The sequence below is a fragment of the Drosophila sechellia genome, unplaced genomic scaffold (genome assembly GCF_004382195.2).
Source record: "Drosophila sechellia strain sech25 unplaced genomic scaffold, ASM438219v1 2R_2, whole genome shotgun sequence".
NCBI classification, from domain to species: Eukaryota; Metazoa; Arthropoda; class Insecta; order Diptera; family Drosophilidae; genus Drosophila; species Drosophila sechellia.
In genome coordinates this window covers 99,778-122,050 of record NW_022611043.1, presented here as the reverse complement: position 1 = coordinate 122,050, position 22,273 = coordinate 99,778, and the positions used below count along the sequence as shown (strand labels likewise).

Genomic DNA, 22,273 nt, shown 5'->3' with positions numbered 1-22,273 from the left:
AAATTCGTAGAAAAATTATTCACATTCTTACTAATAAACCAGTTTTGATTATCTTTGACCCGCAATATCCAATAGAGTTACACACCGATGCGAGTGCAATCGGATATGGTGCTATACTCTTGCACAGAATTGAAAATAAACCGTATGTAGTGGAATACTACAGTAAGACAACAAGTGTATGCGAATCTAAATATACTTCGTATGAGTTGGAAACTCTTGCGGTGGTAAATGCAGTCAAGCATTTCCGGCACTACTTACATGGCAGAAAGTTTGTAATATTCACTGATTGTAATTCTTTAAAATCATCACGAAATAAGATTGAGTTGTTGCCTAGAGTCTATCGCTGGTGGGCTTATTTACAGACATTCGATTTTGACATACAGTATAGAGAAGGCAAGCGTATGGCTCATGCTGATTTCTTTTCCAGAAATCCAGTTCCTCCGGAAAATTCCCCTGAATATGCGAAAGTTGTTGAAAAGCGAATCGACTTAACTGAAGTATCTGAGGCAACAGAAAGATCAAGATATCGTAGAAATCGTTGCCAAGCTGAACAATGATGAATGTCCATTCGATTTGGCTAAGACATATGATTTGAGAGCTGGAGTTTTGTATAGAATCATACAAAGAAATGGCAAGACCCTATGTTTGCCAGTGGTGCCTTGTGGATTTAGATGGTCAGTTATTAACCAAGTACATGTATCCATAATGCATCTGGGCTGGGAGAAAACACTTGACAAGGTTTACGATTACTATTGGTTTGAGGGCATGGCCAAATACGTTCGAAGATTTGTTGAAAATTGTATAACCTGCCGAGTGTCCAAATCATCTTCTAAAAATTACAAATGGAATTACATCCTATTCCCAAAGTAAACATTCCGTGGCATACTGTTCACATAGACATATCAGGCAAGCTTAGTGGTAAAAGCGATCGTAAAGAATATGTTATTGTACAGATAGATACATTTACCAAGTATGTTTATCTCTACCACACGTTCACATTAAGTGCAGAAAGCTGTGTAATGGCGTTAAAATCAGCAATTTCGTTGTTCGGAGTCCCTATTCGTATTGTGGCTGATCAGGGAAGAAGTTTTACAGGTGCTAAGTTCGTTGAATTTTGCTCTTCACAAAAGATAAAATTACATTTGATAGCAAAAGGAGCAAGCCGAGGTAATGGCCAGGTTGAGAGAGTTATGAGTACCTTGAAAAATTTATTAACAGCTGTTGAAATGAGTTCTCGATCGTGGCAAGAGGCATTGGGTGACGCGCAATTAGCTATTAATTGTACTGCTAATAAGATAACAAAAGCGAGTCCATTAGAATTATTAATGGGAAAGGTTGCTCGACCTTTAGGCCTTGTTCCCATTCATGAACCAGAAACTGAAATAGATCTGACTAAGATAAGAACCCAAGCTTTAGAGAATATAGAAAGATCAGGAAAGTATGAGAAGGAAAGATTTGATAAAGACAGAGTTAAGATAGTAAAATTCAGTGTTGGAGATTTTGTGTTGCTAAATAATAGTGAGAGAAACCAGACTAAGTTATAGAGGACCATTTGAGATTATTGAAGTATTGGATAATGACAGATATACTTTAAAGAGTTTGAAAAGTAATAGGCGGTATAAGTATGCGCATGAGAGATTAAGAAGATTGCCAGATGGGCAGGTGCCAAGCGAGCTGGAGATCGATGTTAGCCCGCCAGGTGAAACTGTTGAAAGAGACAGTAGTGATGTTGATGAAAGAGATGATATGTAAACTGTTGAAAGAGACAGTAAGAGAAGTTGTTGAAAGAAATGGTATGGAAATTGTTGAAAGAGACAGTAAGTGAAGTTGTTGAAAGATATGAAATGGAAACTGTTGAAAGAGACAGTTGGCGGAAGGTGTATGGAAGTACACAGTTTATCGATGGCTACGTGGCGGTACCTGACCCTGAGTGGTAAAATGATAATGTTGTTAGAAAATGAGAAAAGAAAATGAGAGAAGAAAATAAGAGACGAAAATGAGAAAAGAAAATGAGAGAAGAAAATAAGAGACGAAAATGAGAAAAGAAAATGAGAAAATAGAATAAGTAAAAACGAGATGAAAGAAGGAAAATTAATAAAATTTTGATTTGAAAAGAAATTGCTTAAATGAACGAAATAGTCAAGAAATTGAAGAATTCTAAGAAATTAATAATGAATGTTAAAGATTAAGTTAAAAAAATTCAAAGTTGTTAATGAATAAGATTGTCACATTAAGAGTACAACTGAAGGTTGAAGGTTGATTTATTGCAGAGGGTAGCTCATACACGAGGGCGTGTAATTTATCAGAATGGCCGTGTCGGAGAAGGGAATGATATTTTGAAATAGGCGCCCTATCGATGGTCAAATGTTCACGAGACTTATCGATAGGACGAGTTGTAATCGATTGTGAGATTTCAATAACATTGAGATCGAGTGTGGCCCTGATAGTGTGTGCCCGTGCGTGTCTATCGAGAAGAGAACGAGGAAAAGCACACACACACAGCGGCAAGAATCAATAAGAGGAAAACTACAGGGACACGCTTCACACTTTGGATTAAATCTACGCTCCGTCATCAGAAGTGGGATTGTGCCTTCGTCTGCACACCATGGAGGACCAACTGCGCATCTTGATGGAGCACCAAAACCAAAGTTTCTTGGAATTGGCAAAAACACTGCAAGCGTCTGTGCGAGAACCGGCACAAAATGGCGTCGTCACATTGCCAAAGTTTAACGCCGACATTCCAGGCGCCGACGCTACTCAATGGTGCTTTATGGTTGATATTATTGTGGCTGAAAAACCTCTGGAAGGCAGTGCATTAATATTGGCCTTAACAAAATCGCTGGAAGGAAGTGCGTCCCAATGGCTGTCAGAAGTGTGCTATGCTGGTGTGACATGGTTGGAATTTAAGCAGTTATTCCAACAACGCTATGCAAATGCAGAGACGTCAGCCGCCATGTTTTTACAGTTACTGAACAGTCGCCCAGGCAACAGTGAATGCCTTGCCATATATGCTAGTCGCATGGTGACGTCACTCGTTTGCAAATGGAAGGGCTTGGATACCGAGAGGATTGCTGTGTCTGTGGTTTTGGGACATTTGGCCAACTTTGATCGCCGATTACAAAGAATTGCCTACACTGCCGAGATCAAGAATAGACGCGACCTACAGGCTGAGTTGCAGGTCTTCGCTTTTGACAGGCGCACACATCATTCTGGAAATGAGGAATCTGGAGGAAAGCGAGCTAAGTTCGCGCTCTTGAAGTGCCATCTTTGTGGTAAAATGGGACACAAGATGATTGACTGCCGAAACAGGAAGCAGAGCGCTGGCATGTCGAGACAGGATCACCGAGGAAGCCAATCATTTCAGCAGCATTCTAAAGGCAGTATAACTTGCTATCGCTGCCAGGAGCAAGGTCATATAGCTTCACAATGCCCCAAAAATATGGCAAGTGGTGGAGCTGGATTTCGGAACGAGAAGAGAGCTGAGCTGTGCGTGGTGGATGAACCAAAGACAAGTATGCTGCTACGAGGTGAGAACTTTCCAATTATCTTTGACTCTGGAGCAGAGTGCTCTTTCATTAAAGAGAGTTTTGCTAAAAACATAAGCGGTAAAATAATAAATAACGTAGTAAGCCTGAAAGGTATTGGAAATGCAAATGTTTGCAGTACAATTCAAATCGATAACAATATTCTCATTAATGGAAACAGTTTAAATGTAATATTTCATGTAGTATCAGATGATTGTATGTCAAATAATATCGTACTAGGACTAGAAGTATTAGCTCAGGGGTATGCTGCTGTAGTGTCTTGTAAAGGAGTAGAAATAATTAAGAATGAAACAAAAACTGTTAATTCGTGCTCTAAGTTCATAGAAAACTCATTCGAAATAATAGAAAACAATGTATGCGGTGAAAACAAAAATGAAATAACAACATTGTTGAAATCCTACTCAGATTCTTTTATACAGGGAACGCCTCAGACTCGCGTAAATTCGGGAGAAATGAAAATTCGATTGATTGATGAGATAAAAACGGTACAGAGAAGACCATATAGATTTAGCCCCAGTGAGAGAGATGTGGTTCGAAACAAAGTTCAAGAATTATTAGATTGCAAAGTTATCAGACCGAGTAGAATCTTTGAATGCCTTGCCACCTCCTAGGTCAGTGACAACATTGAGACAGTTCATTGGGTTAGCATCGTACTTTCGTCAGTTTGTTCCAGGATTTTCACAGTTAATGAAGCCTTTATATTTTCTCACCTCAGAGAAAAATAAATTTGAGTGGAATATAGAACATGAGGAAATTCGTAGAAAAATTATTCACATTCTTACTAATAAACCAGTTTTGATTATCTTTGACCCGCAATATCCAATAGAGTTACACACCGATGCGAGTGCAATCGGATATGGTGCTATACTCTTGCACAGAATTGAAAATAAACCGTATGTAGTGGAATACTACAGTAAGACAACAAGTGTATGCGAATCTAAATATACTTCGTATGAGTTGGAAACTCTTGCGGTGGTAAATGCAGTCAAGCATTTCCGGCACTACTTACATGGCAGAAAGTTTGTAATATTCACTGATTGTAATTCTTTAAAATCATCACGAAATAAGATTGAGTTGTTGCCTAGAGTCTATCGCTGGTGGGCTTATTTACAGACATTCGATTTTGACATACAGTATAGAGAAGGCAAGCGTATGGCTCATGCTGATTTCTTTTCCAGAAATCCACTTCCTCCGGAAAATTCCCCTGAATATGCGAAAGTTGTTGAAAAGCGAATCGACTTAACGGAAGTATCTGAGGCAACAGAAAGATCAAGATATCGTAGAAATCGTTGCCAAGCTGAACAATGATGAATGTCCATTCGATTTGGCTAAGACATATGATTTGAGAGCTGGAGTTTTGTATAGAATCATACAAAGAAATGGCAAGACCCTATGTTTGCCAGTGGTGCCTTGTGGATTTAGATGGTCAGTTATTAACCAAGTACATGTATCCATAATGCATCTGGGCTGGGAGAAAACACTTGACAAGGTTTACGATTACTATTGGTTTGAGGGCATGGCCAAATACGTTCGAAGATTTGTTGAAAATTGTATAACCTGCCGAGTGTCCAAATCATCTTCTAAAAATTACAAATGGAATTACATCCTATTCCCAAAGTAAACATTCCGTGGCATACTGTTCACATAGACATATCAGGCAAGCTTAGTGGTAAAAGCGATCGTAAAGAATATGTTATTGTACAGATAGATACATTTACCAAGTATGTTTATCTCTACCGCACGTTCACATTAAGTGCAGAAAGCTGTGTAATGGCGCTAAAATCAGCAATTTCGTTGTTCGGAGTCCCTATTCATATTGTGGCTGATCAGGGAAGAAGTTTTACAGGTGCTAAGTTCGTTGAATTTTGCTCTTCACAAAAGATAAAATTACATTTGATAGCAACAGGAGCAAGCCGAGGTAATGGCCAGGTTGAGAGAGTTATGAGTACCTTGAAAAATTTATTAACAGCTGTTGAAATGAGTTCTCGATCGTGGCAAGAGGCATTGGGTGACGCGCAATTAGCTATTAATTGTACTGCTAATAAGATAACAAAAGCGAGTCCATTAGAATTATTAATGGGAAAGGTTGCTCGACCTTTAGGCCTTGTTCCCATTCATGAACCAGAAACTGAAATAGATCTGACTAAGATAAGAACCCAAGCTTTAGAGAATATAGAAAGATCAGGAAAGTATGAGAAGGAAAGATTTGATAAAGGCAGAGTTAAGATAGTAAAATTCAGTGTTGGAGATTTTGTGTTGCTAAATAATAGTGAGAGAAACCAGACTAAGTTAGAAGCTAAATATAGAGGACCATTTGAGATTATTGAGGTATTGGATAATGACAGATATACTTTAAAGAGTTTGAAAAGTAATAGGCGGTATAAGTATGCGCATGAGAGATTAAGAAGATTGCCAGATGGGCAGGTGCCAAGCGAGCTGGAGATCGATGTTAGCCCGCCAGGTGAAACTGTTGAAAGAGACAGTAGTGGTGTTGATGAAAGAGATGATATGTAAACTGTTGAAAGAGACAGTAAGAGAAGTTGTTGAAAGAAATGGTATGGAAACTGTTGAAAGAGACAGTAAGTGAAGTTGTTGAAAGATATGAAATGGAAACTGTTGAAAGAGACAGTTGGCGGAAGGTGTATGGAAGTACACAGTTTATCGATGGCTACGTGGCGGTACCTGACCCTAAGTGGTAAAATGATAAGGTTGTTAGAAAATGAGAAAAGAAAATGAGAGAAGAAAATAAGAGACGAAAATGAGAAAAGAAAATGAGAGAAGAAAATAAGAGACGAAAATGAGAAAATAGAATAAGTAAAAACGAGATGAAAGAAGGAAAATTAATAAAATTTTGATTTGAAAAGAAATTGCTTTAATGAAGGAAATAGTCAAGAAATTGAAGAATTCTAAGAAATGAATAATGAATGTTAAAGATTAAGTTAAAAAAATTCAAAGTTGTTAATGAATAAGATTGTCACATTAAGAGTACAACTGAAGGTTGAAGGTTGATTTATTGCAGAGGGTAGCTCATATACGAGGGCGTGTAATTTATCAGAATGGCCGTGTCGGAGAAGGGAATGATATTTTGAAATAGGCGCCCTATCGATGGTCAACTGTTCACGAGACTTATCGATAGGACGAGTTGTAATCGATTGTGAGATTTCAATAACATTGAGATCGAGTGTGGCCCTGATAGTGTGTGCCCGTGCGTGTCTATCGAGAAGAGAACGAGGAAAAGCACACACACGCAGCGGCAAGAATCAATAAGAGGAAAACTACAGGGACACGCTTCATAATTTGGATTAAATCTACGCTCCGTCATATTTATGTTTGGTTGTTATGAATCTGCTGACCCAGCGGATTTGGCGAATGCCTCCGTTTTGCTGAGCTGTTTCCGCCCACAATGTTACACTATGTTCCAACTTCAGAGGGCGACGAACTAACAGTGGGGCGGGGTAGTTGACGTCCAGACTGTTAATGTGGTAACTCCTCCCCCCTTAGAATGAAGTGACGGCCATAACGTAGGTATGGACGAAACGTAGTTGACCGGGGAAACAGGGTTGGGCAGGTAAGTAACGTTCTGTTTCACAAGTAGGGCGTATAGTGTAAAGATGATCAGGATGACACTCGATCCATATGTCTACGAAGATCGACCGTAGAATCCTTGACTTGAAGAATCTTGGCCTTATTTTCTTGAAGGTGTAATGCCATTTTGCTTAGGCTAAGATCTTTTATTGTTGTATTTATCGAAATGCTCTTTGTCGTTGGCAATGATCATTTGATCTTTTCCTTGTAAAAAAATTCGGTGTCATCGTACCTGTTTCCTTCTAAAATTATTAAACAATTTATGTGTTTTATGATCGTGGTTCCTTCAATGAGTATTGGTTCTCCGCAACTTGGTTCACCTCTTGTTTGGTTTTTGCTGATGATAACGACACATTGTAGCTCCGGTTCCACCACTGTTTCGTCTGTGTCCATGTTTTGGGCTTCGCATACAGGGTTCATTCCCTGTATAATTTGCTTTACGCATTCCTTGTTATCCATATTGTTTTCCACTGTTCTTGGGTCGCAGATAGGTAGAGTGAGAAATTTGGTGCCATTAAATGGTAGTTTAATTAGGTGTGAGAGAGTTATGGTAAACTATATACAATAAAACATAATAACATTTAGGAGGGCAAATCCAGGACTCCCCGCGGTATGGCCGTGAAGTATTGCTTCGCGAGGACGATCAGGAATTGCTCACTCGTGGACCCTCCTGGCTCTCTCGGCTCTTCTGAGCTCGGTGGTTATCGCTGCGGCGAAGCTGTTGACCGCTTGCCATTCCGCCTCCCCCTGCAGCATGAATGGGACTAGGTTGTCCGCATTCAGTCTGCCGCCAAGTACGGCTTCCAGAGAGCTCCGTTCCCTAGCGTATTTAACGCACGAGAAGAGAACGTGCTCAGCTGTTTCGCTCCGCATCCTGGTGTCCAAAGCGCTTCAGGTAGCTTCGAAAGCAACCGTGCCCGCTGATCAGCTGCGTTAGGTGGAACGTGATATCGCCATGCTTCCGCTCTGGCCACGGCTTGAGGTTGGGTATCAGCTGCTGCGTTCAGCGACCCTTAGGCTCGTTGGTCCACCTGTGCTGCCATGTCTCCAGGGTGTGCTGCCTTGCTTCACCTCGTATTGCTTTTTGGCGCCGGCGGAGAGTCTTCGACCGTGGGTTTGGTTGAAGACCACTTCGTTTTCCTGCGCTAACAGGTCCAGAGGCGGTATCCCTGCGATCACCAATGCCGCCGAGTTGGACACTGTTCTGAAGGCGCAGCAGACACGTAGGGCTGAAAGTCTGTGGGTAGCATTTAGGCCCTGGCCGTAGCTTTCGGTACCAAGCGCTTTTGCCCACACCGGGGCGGCATATAGCATGGTCGCTCGGGTGACGCTCGTCAGGAGCCTTCTGCTCGCCTGTTTTGGGCCTCTGGAGTTCAACATTATGTTTGATAGCGCCCGATTTACTCCTGCTGCTTTCGAGCTAGCGTAGGCAAGGTGTTCTCGGAACGAAAGCCTGGTGTCAATCATGACTCCCAGGTACTTGATTGCCCGAGAGGAGGACACCTTGGTTCAATGGCCCTGATGTTTTGGTTACAGCTTTCTTCGGCCTTGCCGGGATACTTGTCGACAACGAGCAAGGCCACGTCGTCCGCGAAGCCTACGATCTCGCTCCTCCCGACCAGCGGTAGGCGAAGTATCCCGTCGTACATGATGTTCCACAGAAGCGGGCCGAGGACCGAGCCTTGCGGGACTCCACCGGTGACTTGGTGCCTGAAGACGCCTTCCGACGACTCGCACAGTAGGACCCGATCAGAAAAGTAGCTGCGGATGATCCTGACTAGGTAGGCTGGGACGCTGAAGCCAATTAGTGCTTCTAGGATCCGGTCCCATCTCGCTGTGTTAAAGGCGTTCCTGATGTCTAGAGTGACCATGAGGCAGTACTCTTTGCTACCACCCTTCCATCTGGTGCCGTCGATTGCTTGGGCCGCAACTTCGACCACTCTGTTGACAGCGTCGACGGTGGACCGCGCTTTCCTGAATCCAAACTGGGACCGTGAGAGGTCACCCGCGTCGGCGATAGCCCTCTCTAGCCGAATGCACACCAGTTTCTCCAGGAGCTTGCCAGTTCCATCGATGAGGCATATTGGCCGGAACGATGAAGGCTCCTCGGGTGGTTTCCCTGGTTTTGGGAGGAGAAGCAGCTTTTGGATTTTCCAGCAACTCGGGAAAACTCCTTCCTCCAGGCACTTGGTGAATGCCTTCGCAAACGAGTCTGGCTGGAGGTAGAGAGCAAGCCGAAGCGCCTTGATCGGGATGCCGTCGGGTCCGGGGGCCTTGCCGTCCTTCAGCAGTTTTGCCAGCTCCAGGATCTCGTCACTGCTGACCGTGGCGTCGGATTCGACGTGATCCCCTGTGGCTGGGTCGGCTGGGCGTAACCCATCCATCACAGGGAACAGATGTTCCGCTACACTGCGGAGCATCGCTGGGTCCAGTAGCTTAGGAGTCCTTGTGTACGCCTTCTTGACCACCACCTTGTAGGCACTTCCCCATGGGTCGCTGTCGGCAGAATCGCATAGGTCGAGGAAGCATTTGCGCTTGCTCTCCCTTATGGCTATCTTAAGCATTTTTCTGCGGGCTCTGTACTCGGATTGACGTTCGGCAAAGGACTCCGCACCTCTCGCGCGTTGGTAGCGACGTCTGGCGGAGAGGCACTCTCTACGAGCCGTCTCTATCTCTTGGTTCCACCAGTAGACAGGGGCTCTTTGTCGGCTATGCGACCTGCTCGATTGCATGCTGGCGTCGCACGCGGCCTTCAGCCGCCTCATCAGCTCCACTGCCGTCAGCTCGGCTCCTTGTCTGCTCGCCATGGGTAGGAACTGCTCTCGAAACACCTGCGTGTCCAGAGAGTCCGTCTTGTATTTAATCCTGGCCTGGGCTGGTGTCTGGGCTTGGGACGAGGGTGGGCATCCCAGGTCGCAGATGATGGCCAAGTGGTCACTGGCAGTGTAGTCCTCGCTGAGTCTCCACCTCGCTAGCCTGTACGACGAGCCGCTAGTGAAGGTGAGGTCCACCACAGAGCCCAGTCCGGCGCGCCTGAACGTGTGCCGGTTTCCATGGTTAAGAAGAGCCAGGTCCAACGTCGCGAATGCCTCCAGCACCATCCTGCCCCTTGCGTTGGTGGTTGAGCTGCCCCAGCTCTCGGACCATGCGTTGAAGTCGCCCGCTATGAGAACATGGGTGCGGCCTCTAGCATCCGCTGCCAGTCTGTCCAGTGCCCGGCTGAATGCGATTAGGGTCAGGCTGGGAGCTAGGTATACGCTGTACACCCACCATCTGCCTACCCTAACCCTAACAAATCCGATGTCCGAAAGAACATCGGTTATTTGCTGGGTTTCTCTGCTGCACCTCCAGATTGCTGCTTTCTTGGTGCGGTCGAAAGCCCAGTCTGGGCTGGCCGCCGTTCGGTAGGGCTCGCTAAGTAGCGCGAGCTCCACTCTGCGTTCACGCACCGTCTGCACCAGCAGGTCTTGGGCTGCCGTGCAGTGATTCAGGTTTAGCTGAATCAGCCGCATCATTGCAGTGCCTGTGGTGCTCCTTTACCCGCCAATGGGCACTTCCGGGTGGTCTATTGGCTATTGGTCTGCTCCTTGACTTTTTACACTCATCTTCTGCCTCTCCTTCTCGTTTCATGGGTCTGTCTCCGGGATTCCATGGGATATTGCCAATGATAACCGTTGGTCGCCCATATATGTATGCTACGCCCGGAGGACAGATCGTTTGGTGACTTCTGTAGCTGCTAGCTTTTGTCAGTGAGTGCACTGAGTAGAAAGCGCCACCTATGCCAGGGGGCTCGTGCAGCCGACCAGCGCTGCCAGACCTGGGAGCTTTTGCCGTTTACCAGCACTGCTATCCCAGCTGGCTGCGTGATCAGCTGGCGTGACTGGCACTTGGCAGCCACCACAACAACACGGAAGGAAGAGAAAATAGTGAAGAGAAAGTTGTTTCCTGCTCTCACCCTGTCCTGCCCCATGGCCCTGAAGATCGTCGACGGCGGGCGATCCCTGGACCCTTGGAGCTGTGCCTACTGCTGGTGAGTACGGCCCAACCTTCGTGCGTTGGGGACAGCCGCTCCTGTCACTGATGGGCCGGCGCGACCCGGAAAATTTCGAGATTTTCCAGGAGCGCCAATTCAATGCACTTCGCGCGCGCGCACATACCCAGGTGTGAGAGTGTGTAAGTGTGTTTATCAAATATAGGAATTTTTATGTGAAAAATGATTTGTGTTTGTTTGGATTCTGTCTCAATGTTGAGTAGTCTGTAAATATGGACTTCTGAACTAATCGATAAATTTTGATATTTAAAGATTTGTGCTATATCTCTTAGTTCTTCTAAGGGCAAAATGAAATTTGGAATTATGTTGAATTTAGCCAACATGCTTTCAGCTATCTCTTGTCTGTGGGTCTGTAAAATGTCTATATTATTACTTATTATATTTAGTATTTGTAGGATTTTAATTTTCCTATCTTCTAGTCTTAATTCTTTAGATATACTATTTTTAAAGTTGTTTATGTATTCCTCAATTTTTTCCTGTTCTTTGTTGAAATGGATAGACATATTGTTAAAATGTACAATTATGTCATTGGTGTTAGTTATCTGTTGCCAAAGGTTTTTGTTAATACTTTCTTCATTTTCAAAAACTCTTTTGAATTTAGTGTCCATTGTCGATGCGTCTTCCGCATCCATGTTTCCAGTTACTTTCTTAATAACACTACCCAGACCGTCTATTAACCCTCTTTTTTTTCTTTGGTTCGAGGTCAAGGACTGAATCTTATTCCTTATTTGTTCTATTTTCCTTTGTAGGGGTGTTATCGAATCGTTTAAGTCCTCTTCTGATAAGTTTTGTAAGTTTGCTGCAAGGTCGTTCAAGTTATTTGTCAACCCGGTCAGTTCTATTATGTGGGTCATTGAACTATACGTTTTAATGCACCTTGCTTCTCCCACTTTTATTTTTGCTAGGGGGTATTTTCAGTTTATCTGCTGTTATGTATAATCTGTAATGATGATATTATTTATTTTTATAGTTTTTATATATTGTCTCGTCTAGTAATTCTCTTAATTTTAGATTTGTGTAATTTCTGTTTTTTGTTGCAGTAACTGTCACTCCGTAATCACTAACTATTTTACGTTTTGTAAATCTAGGCGTTCGTTTATTCCTTCTATTTTCTTTTCTGAACATAGTGACTCCCTCCTGTACCGGTTTCGGTACTACTGTGTCCACATTTAGTTTGTGAATTTTATTTAATTTTTGTTTTTCAAATTCTTCTTTGACATCTGCCTACAGTTTGGTTCTAAAACTGTCGGACCTTGTAGGTCTGTTCGAAAATGTGGGTTCGTCCTGTAAAAACTTCATATGGTGTTAATTTTGTGGTTGAATGGATGGCGTTAATATACGTTATAAAATTGAATCGTGGTCTAGATTGATCTTTAAGGCTTTTTTCTTTTCGAAAATTATAATTATTAGATATCTGTCAGAGAGGAATGTAGAGGAATGTAGGCATTGCTACTGGATTGTTGAAAAGAAGTTATGTGTAAGGTTATTCCGAATTGGTTGCAGAGTTCTTTGAAGTGAATTCCCGCAAATTCGGGGCCTTGATCGTACACTATTGTCTTTGGGATGCCATGGGTCTTGAAATAAAACATCACGTGCTTATTAATATTAATAGAATCTCGAGATGGAATGGTGTAGCCCTCAACGAATTTCGAAAATTTGTCCAATGCTGTTAAAATGATCTTGTTATTGATTGAATAAAAGTCTATGTGTACAATGTCTAGTGGTTTGTTTGGTGTCTCTGTTAGTTGAAATATTAATTTTTGAGGTTGTCTGTCATATTTGAGGGTCTGACAAATGTCACATCTATTTATAAACTAGGTTATTTTCTCTTTCAAGCATGGGCAGTATACATGTCGCTTGATGTGATAAAGGGTTTCGTCGATTCCTCTATGATTATTTTTGACGTGGTAATCAGAAATGTATTCTGTTTGTTCTTCTATAGTTTGAAGTTCTTTTAAAAAGGCTGAGCATCTTATAATTTTATAAGATTTGTTTGCGGCGAAATATGTTGTATACAATTTTTGTAATTTTTTGAAGATTGTGTCTGTGGTGTAAATTGCGTGTGTCTTATTTGTCTTTAAAACCGTTTTTAGTATTATTGTTTTATTATCGAAAAAAGGTCTGGAAATTATTCGTCTGATTTTGTTTTTAAATTCCAAGGAGTCGATTGCGCAATCCGCATTCTTTAATATGATTTGAATTGCAATCTCATAATTGGCTTGTTTGAGTTTAAAATTTCTGTGTCAAGAGTGATTGGTCTGGTTTCATTCGTGTTGAGATCTATGACAATTCTGCTTAATGCGTCTGCAACCACGTTTTGAGAGCCATTTTTGTAAATGACCTCACAGTCATGTTCTACGAGTTGGAGGTTCCATCTTACTAGCATGGAATTGGGTTCTTTTAAATTTTTTAACCAGACCAAAGGTTTGTGTTTGGTGATCAGCAAAAATTTGTTTCCAAATAAGTATGGTCGAAAATACTTTACTGACCATACTATTGCCAGTAGTTCTTTTTTATGGTGGCATAATGTTTTTCGGATTCTGACAATGTTCTGCTAGCATATGCTATTGGTCTATCATTCCCTATAATTCATTGTGACAACACTGCTCCTATTGCTAAATTACTAGCAAGGCACTCTTCAACTCGTCTTCCGAAGTGAGCTCGTCGAGGTCACGAATCACGAATACCTTGGATTGTGTTAACGCGCGAAGGCTGGCGCGGTCTCCCAGCACCGCTCCCATGTCCATCTTGAGCTTCTGCGTCAGGTCTTGGGCTGAGGCACGTAGCTCGAGGAGCAGTTCGCCTTTGGCCGTCCTCTTCACCCTTGCTACGTTCTCCCCGATGGTCCTGAGCCTAGCGTCCTGCCCTCTTGTGACCAGGGACAGCACTTCGCTGTAAGGTAAGCCAGCTGAGGGGGTGATAACCAGCGCATCTGGTCTCTCCCTCGGCGGTCTCTTCTTGCGGGGTCCAGGCGGTTGCTGCAATCTTGGCTGCGGCTTCTTTCCCGCTACAGTGGCTTGGGGCGGAGCCCTTGGTAGGCGCTTGGGTCCCGCAGCCTTCTGGTGGTCGGGTCGCTGGGCTCTCTTCGCAGACAGCGCCGTGCGATCCTTTGGCTTAGGGCTACCCTTAACGTTGCACGGTTCATCGAGGCCGGATGGGAGCTTGGGGGTGGTCTGTTGACTAGCATCTGCTTTTGCCGTACGTCCGACCTGCGTTTTCTCCGCTTCCGGCAGCCTAGTGCGCAGCTTTAATTTGAGCTCCTTCAATCTGGCGAATGAGTTCTTCATTGCCAGATTAATGCTCCTCACCCCGTTATGGTTGACCTTCGTCAGAAGGCTATTGGTCTGCTCCTTGACTTTTTACACTCATCTTCTGCCTCTCCTTCTCGTTTCATGGGTCTGTCTCCGGGATTCCATGGGATATTGCCAATGATAACCGTTGGTCGCCCATATATGTATGCTACGCCCGGAGGACAGATCGTTTGGTGACTTCCGTAGCTGCTAGCTTTTGTCAGTGAGTGCACTGAGTAGAAAGCGCCACCTATGCCAGGGGGCTCGTGCAGCCGACCAGCGCTGCCAGACCTGGGAGCTTTTGCCGTTTACCAGCACTGCTATCCCAGCTGGCTGCGTGATCAGCTGGCGTGACTGGCACTTGGCAGCCACCACAACAACACGGAAGGAAGAGAAAATAGTGAAGAGAAAGTTGTTTCCTGCTCTCACCCTGTCCTGCCCCATGGCCCTGAAGATCGTCGACGGCGGGCGATCCCTGGACCCTTGGAGCTGTGCCTACTGCTGGTGAGTACGGCCCAACCTTCGTGCGTTGGGGACAGCCGCTCCTGTCACTGATGGGCCGGCGCGACCCGGAAAATTTCGAGATTTTCCAGGAGCGCCAATTCAATGCACTTCGCGCGCGCGCACATACCCAGGTGTGAGAGTGTGTAAGTGTGTTTATCAAATATAGGAATTTTTATGTGAAAAATGATTTGTGTTTGTTTGGATTCTGTCTCAATGTTGAGTAGTCTGTAAATATGGACTTCTGAACTAATCGATAAATTTTGATATTTAAAGATTTGTGCTATATCTCTTAGTTCTTCTAAGGGCAAAATGAAATTTGGAATTATGTTGAATTTAGCCAACATGCTTTCAGCTATCTCTTGTCTGTGGGTCTGTAAAATGTCTATATTATTACTTATTATATTTAGTATTTGTAGGATTTTAATTTTCCTATCTTCTAGTCTTAATTCTTTAGATATACTATTTTTAAAGTTGTTTATGTATTCCTCAATTTTTTCCTGTTCTTTGTTGAAATGGATAGACATATTGTTAAAATGTACAATTATGTCATTGGTGTTAGTTATCTGTTGCCAAAGGTTTTTGTTAATACTTTCTTCATTTTCAAAAACTCTTTTGAATTTAGTGTCCATTGTCGATGCGTCTTCCGCATCCATGTTTCCAGTTACTTTCTTAATAACACTACCCAGACCGTCTATTAACCCTCTTTTTTTTCTTTGGTTCGAGGTCAAGGACTGAATCTTATTCCTTATTTGTTCTATTTTCCTTTGTAGGGGTGTTATCGAATCGTTTAAGTCCTCTTCTGATAAGTTTTGTAAGTTTGCTGCAAGGTCGTTCAAGTTATTTGTCAATCCGGTCAGTTCTATTATGTGGGTCATTGAACTATACGTTTTAATGCACCTTGCTTCTCCCACTTTTATTTTTGCTAGGGGGTATTTTCAGTTTATCTGCTGTTATGTATAATCTGTAATGATGATATTATTTATTTTTATAGTTTTTATATATTGTCTCGTCTAGTAATTCTCTTAATTTTAGATTTGTGTAATTTCTGTTTTTTGTTGCAGTAACTGTCACTCCGTAATCACTAACTATTTTACGTTTTGTAAATCTAGGCGTTCGTTTATTCCTTCTATTTTCTTTTCTGAACATAGTGACTCCCTCCTGTACCGGTTTCGGTACTACTGTGTCCACATTTAGTTTGTGAATTTTATTTAATTTTTGTTTTTCAAATTCTTCTTTGACATCTGCCTACAGTTTGGTTCTAAAACTGTCGGACCTTGTAGGTCTGTTCGAAAATGTGGGTTCGTCCTGTAAAAACTTCATATGGTGTTAATTTTGTGGTTGAATGGATGGCGTTAATATACGTTATAAAATTGAATCGTGGTCTAGATTGATCTTTAAGGCTTTTTTCTTTTCGAAAATTATAATTATTAGATATCTGTCAGAGAGGAATGTAGAGGAATGTAGGCATTGCTACTGGATTGTTGAAAAGAAGTTATGTGTAAGGTTATTCCGAATTGGTTGCAGAGTTCTTTGAAGTGAATTCCCGCAAATTCGGGGCCTTGATCGTACACTATTGTCTTTGGGATGCCATGGGTCTTGAAATAAAACATCACGTGCTTATTAATATTAATAGAATCTCGAGATGGAATGGTGTAGCCCTCAACGAATTTCGAAAATTTGTCCAATGCTGTTAAAATGATCTTGTTATTGATTGAATAAAAGTCTATGTGTACAATGTCTAGTGGTTTGTTTGGTGTCTCTGTTAGTTGAAATATTAATTTTTGAGGTTGTCTGTCATATTTGAGGGTCTGACAAATGTCACATCTATTTATAAACTAGGTTATTTTCTCTTTCAAGCATGGGCAGTATACATGTCGCTTGATGTGATAAAGGGTTTCGTCGATTCCTCTATGATTATTTTTGACGTGGTAATCAGAAATGTATTCTGTTTGTTCTTCTATAGTTTGAAGTTCTTTTAAAAAGGCTGAGCATCTTATAATTTTATAAGATTTGTTTGCGGCGAAATATGTTGTATACAATTTTTGTAATTTTTTGAAGATTGTGTCTGTGGTGTAAATTGCGTGTGTCTTATTTGTCTTTAAAACCGTTTTTAGTATTATTGTTTTATTATCGAAAAAAGGTCTGGAAATTATTCGTCTGATTTTGTTTTTAAATTCCAAGGAGTCGATTGCGCAATCCGCATTCTTTAATATGATTTGAATTGCAATCTCATAATTGGCTTGTTTGAGTTTAAAATTTCTGTGTCAAGAGTGATTGGTCTGGTTTCATTCGTGTTGAGATCTATGACAATTCTGCTTAATGCGTCTGCAACCACGTTTTGAGAGCCATTTTTGTAAATGACCTCACAGTCATGTTCTACGAGTTGGAGGTTCCATCTTACTAGCATGGAATTGGGTTCTTTTAAATTTTTTAACCAGACCAAAGGTTTGTGTTTGGTGATCAGCAAAAATTTGTTTCCAAATAAGTATGGTCGAAAATACTTTACTGACCATACTATTGCCAGTAGTTCTTTTTTATGGTGGCATAATGTTTTTCGGATTCTGACAATGTTCTGCTAGCATATGCTATTGGTCTATCATTCCCTATAATTCATTGTGACAACACTGCTCCTATTGCTAAATTACTAGCATCGGTTCTTAAGATGAATTGCTTAGTGAAATAAAGATATTGTAAAATGGGCATAAGAGTGTTTTGCATAATTCGAATGTTTTAGTGTAATTTTCGTCGATAGTCACGTCCGATTTCTTTTTAAGTTGTAGAGTTAGTGGCTTCGTGATCTTGGCAAAGTCTCTGATAAACCTTCTGTAGTAGCCTAACAACCCCAAGAAAGATATAATTTCTTTCTTGGTCTTGGGTATAGGGAAGGCTTTATTCGTTTCGATCTTCTTTGGATTCGGCTTGACGCCGTTTTCAGTCACTATATGGCCAAGGTATTCTATTTCTTTCTTGAGAAACTCTGACTTATCAGGTTGAAGTTTTAAGTTTGCCCGAGTGAGTCTCTTGAAGATTGAATTTAAGTGGTTGATTTGTCCCCGAATGAGGTTGAAAATACTATTATATCGTCCAGATAGATCAGACAGAATTTGCCATTTAATTCCGCCAAAACGTTATCCATCACCTTTTGGAAGGTTGCTGGAACGTTGTATAAGCCGAATGGCATTCGGATAAACTCGAAATGTCCGCCCACAGCGGAAAAAGCTGTCTTTGCTCTATCGATGGGTTCCACTTCAATTTGGTGATAAGCATTTGCTAAGTCTACGGCCGAAAAATACTGGGCTCTACCTAGGTTGTCTAAGATTTCGTTAATTTGTGGCATGTGGTATCTATCTTTGATTGTTTTGTTATTTAACTGCTTGAAATCTAAAACTAGTCTCCACTTCTTTTAGTTTGAGGCATCCAGTTTCTAGGGAACTAAGAAAACTGGAGCGCTCCAGGGTGAATGGCTGTGTCTAATTATGTCTTGCTCTAGAAGTTTATTAATTTGGTCGTTTATTTCTGTCTTTTCTGAAGTGCTGTATCTGAAGGGTCTTTTGTGTACCGGTACTTGATCAGTTGTTTTAATCTGATGTTTGACTACATTGGTGAACCTTAAGTTGTCCCTTTTTTTGTAAAATATATTAGGGAATTGTTTGAATAGTCCTTTAAGTGCAGTATTTTCTTCAGTTATTGTTTGTCCTTATCTTGGTGTCGAAGTCTATATTACCATAGTCTTTGATGTTATTTAATGTAAGAAATTTGTCTGTGTTAAAATGATTTACCTTTATTTTGGTTTCTATACAAAATTTCTTTTCTTTATTAGAGTTGTTTACTACTTCCATACAACTAAAATAGTTGTGGGCCATATATAGACCACCGGTAATAAACACTTTTTCAGAAATGATTTGGTCTTCGCATAAAAATGTACCCTCCTTAATTGTGACGGGTAGCATTACCAATTTCTTAGATGCTTCTTCTATGCTGAATAATTCTGCTTTACGTTTTTCTTGATAAAGTAATTTAATAGTGAAATTGGGTGTAGTTAATGTCTTACATGGTATGTTTGTGCCTAGGATTTTATCCAATGTGTTCATTCCTATAAGGCCGTCGAAATCGTTATTTTGAAAAGTAATAATGGAAAAGTATCGTAGCAGTTGTATTCCGTGAATAATTTAACTCTGGTCATTTTATTTATTTTGTGGGAGCCTAAGGCTGTGGTGATTAAAATTGATGTTTCTAGCGTCTCTTGGTTATATTCCTCAATAAGGGGTGGATTAATGAAAGAAGAAGTAGCACCCGTGTCTACTAGGAGTTTTAGTGGTCTCTTTGAATCGAAGTTTGTAGTAGTAGTTGTACACACTATACAGTTGTGCGTACACTTATTGAGTTCAATTCGGGTGTTTGAATCTAACCGACTAACCTGCTGCGAGGGCATCGCCTTTTATTCATTCTTACATAGTTTCTTATCATCTAATCTATATTTATAATGCAGCGCTTGTAAGACGCCGCAGTCTGCGTTGGTAAATGCAGCTGAGTTTTATTCTTAAATCTATGTTTGAGGCCTATGACCGCGCTAATCATATCTCTTGACACTCCGGCAATAGGCCGCTGCAATCGTACTTATCTCTAGTTTCCACTTATGCTGTCCCGTGACATGTTTACTGCAGCCCATAAATAGAACATCTTTATAGTTTGCCTACTTATGTCTAAACACATATTTAGACAGTAGTAGTAGTAGTATGTAAAGTAATGGGCTTCCGGCCTTAAATTTTTCTAAATACCCTGTCTGTCCGACGAGGCTTTTAGTTGAAAATGTCCGTCCTCAACATTGTGTAGTTCTTGTTCATCTGTAGTTTGTAAGTGGTGTTTGTCTTTGTTGTTCAGAATTTCCGTAATTTCGCGTGTGTTGATTGTTCTTGTCATACTGTTTTCTGTCCTCTACTCTTGGCATGATAGCCTTCATTTTTTTAAATGGTCTGTTAGTCTCTAGGCCTGGCGTGATTTGCTAGCTGATCCCTAGATATGAGATTTCTGTCGAAGTCTGGTCTCCTATTAACTCTTTCATCCCGATGTCCATTGTATTTAGGATACTCTTTCCTAGTATAGTTGAAATTATTTACTCCTACTTCTAGTAGCGGGAATAAGTTTCTTTAGTTTGGCAATCTTAGACATTTACTCTAGAGAAATCCTTGAATACTTGATTCAGTGTTTGTGAAAATGTGTGATTTTGATTTTAGATATATTAATTAAATCTTGAATGTGTGTTGTATTTATGTGTACTTAATTAATGTGTGTACATCATTAATTAGATGTTGGTTGTTGGGTGTTTTATTGTTGTTAATGGATAAACAGTCCTTCTGTAACTGTAATTATATATGCATAAATATATGTATACTTGTATATGTGTACTGAGGGAGATACAAAAAAATTATTCTATTTTTTTATTTATTTATTTATGCAATCTATTATATTTTGTTTATATGTTGGTTGTTGTTAATTTGATCAAAAGCCGATTTGAATAAAAGCCGCCGGCTAAATCAATCTGCAACAACATCTGGTATGGAGAGGGCCAACCACGCCACGAGTGCCGCTCAAGCAATTGTTCGCTTTGAACAATTAGCGCAACTTGTTTGACATCAGCCCAACAGCTAAACACGCCAGTGGATCTTCGCTATTGAGCTGTACTTGAACACGAACTTGGCTGTCGGCAAGCCGTTTGAGTCGATCTTTCACACCGTTTGACGCGATTCACTTCACCAAGCTCACGTATGAGAACCTCGACTATGCACTGTGGATCCATTGATTTACCACATAAGTGCCACTTGGATTTTTGTGCTTATATTTATTCTTGTTATTATAATCGTTCTCATTGAACTTTTATGTAACCAGACACTTGTTGAATATTTCAGCCAATGTTGAATTTCCTACGTGGCTAAAACATTATGCATTTGAATGCTTCGACCAACAGTTCTCAGACCCCTTACAAGTAGCACTGGCCCGATTCGGAGGTGTAGAACGCCGTCTTAAACAAAACATCCATCTGCATGCACAGAAGGTTAAGTTAATGCTTGACTATTTGAATCTTGGCCACTTGCGAAAGCTGTCGCCCGAATAAAACGGACCACAAATGCAGCTTTTACTTGCCACATCACCCTGTGATTACGCAAAAACTTAGGGTAGTCTTTGACGGCTCCTTTGAGGACACAAATGGAAGCTCTCTAAACGATGCTCTGCATATTGGACCCAGTTTCATGAGAAACTTGTTTACCATTTGTATACGTTTCAGAATGTACATGTTTTCTGCAGATATTGTTAAAATGTATCGACAAATTTGGGTGGCTGCCAATCATTGCGACTATCGTCGTATAATATGTAGAGAAGATATACAAGTTAACTAAGTAAACTGGACCACGGCTTCACCGATCGTCCGATGGCAAGCCTTGGTCAAATTGCTGATACAGCGTTTGGTCTAAAGCTTTGACCGGCAAGCTCTGCATGCTGGCAGAGACCACTATGAAGCTTATCTAGCTTTTAAGTCAGTTCGTTCTAAATACTTTTTTTTTTTTCGCACGGATCCCACGGCCACACCTCCCGCCCAACCGACCGAGGGGCGCTGCCGTGTATCGTACGTCTCGATTCGCGAGAAGATATAGACGCTATATAAAAAAGAGAACAGGAACGAGGAAATGAATATAATGTCAGATAACTATGTTAAATAATAGTGTTAGTAGGATCTAATTATGTAATAGATAAGATAAAATCGATTGCTTTAATAGCGACAGAGAGTCAAGATTACAGATAATAGGATAAAGTCTATTATAGTCAGAACACAAGACTCTGTAAGGGTCATGCAACTCATAATTAGATCTAGAATGATTTAAGATAAGGGGTATATAGTTTTTAATGAATCTACTTGGAACCGAGAAGTTAAGCCGACTAATCAAGTCGGGACTCTCAACATCCCCACGAATAAGCTTACTGTTCCAAGCATAGTTCTACGTTTAGCTAGGGACGGTAAATTAATTAAAAGTAGTCTACTGGAATACGGAGGTAATATACGGTTTGCATCCCAATTTAGGCGCCGCAAGGCAAAAAGTAAGAAGTTTTTTTGGACCGATTCAATGCGGTCCGAGTGGACTGCGTATTGTGGACTCCAAACAGGTGATCCGTACTCGAGAATCGGACGGACTAACGAAATAAATAGGGTTTTAGTCAAGTAGGGGTCATCAAATTCCTTAGACCACCTTTTTATAAAACCAAGAACACCCCTGGCCTTATTGACAATAGACGAAATATGGTCA

The 22,273-nt window shown here is 41.4% G+C and overlaps 1 protein-coding gene across 2 annotated transcripts in view; it reads left to right on the top strand.

Annotated features, from left to right (window-relative positions):
• Positions 1–2,106: 2,106 nt before the first annotated feature.
• Positions 2,107–22,273, top strand: part of LOC116802422 — a 32,670-nt gene continuing 12,503 nt past the window's right edge. Inside the window, exons 1-2 of one of the 2 annotated variants that reach the window (XM_032726902.1) lie at positions 2,107–3,677; positions 3,923–4,091. In XM_032726902.1, coding sequence (XP_032582793.1) covers positions 2,606–3,677; positions 3,923–4,017 — 1,167 coding nt within the window. In that variant the 5' untranslated portion in view covers positions 2,107–2,605 and the 3' untranslated portion in view covers positions 4,018–4,091. Of the gene's footprint in view, positions 3,678–3,922; positions 4,092–22,273 lie in introns of those variants that run through there. The other variant, XM_032726903.1, reaches the window with a different exon arrangement.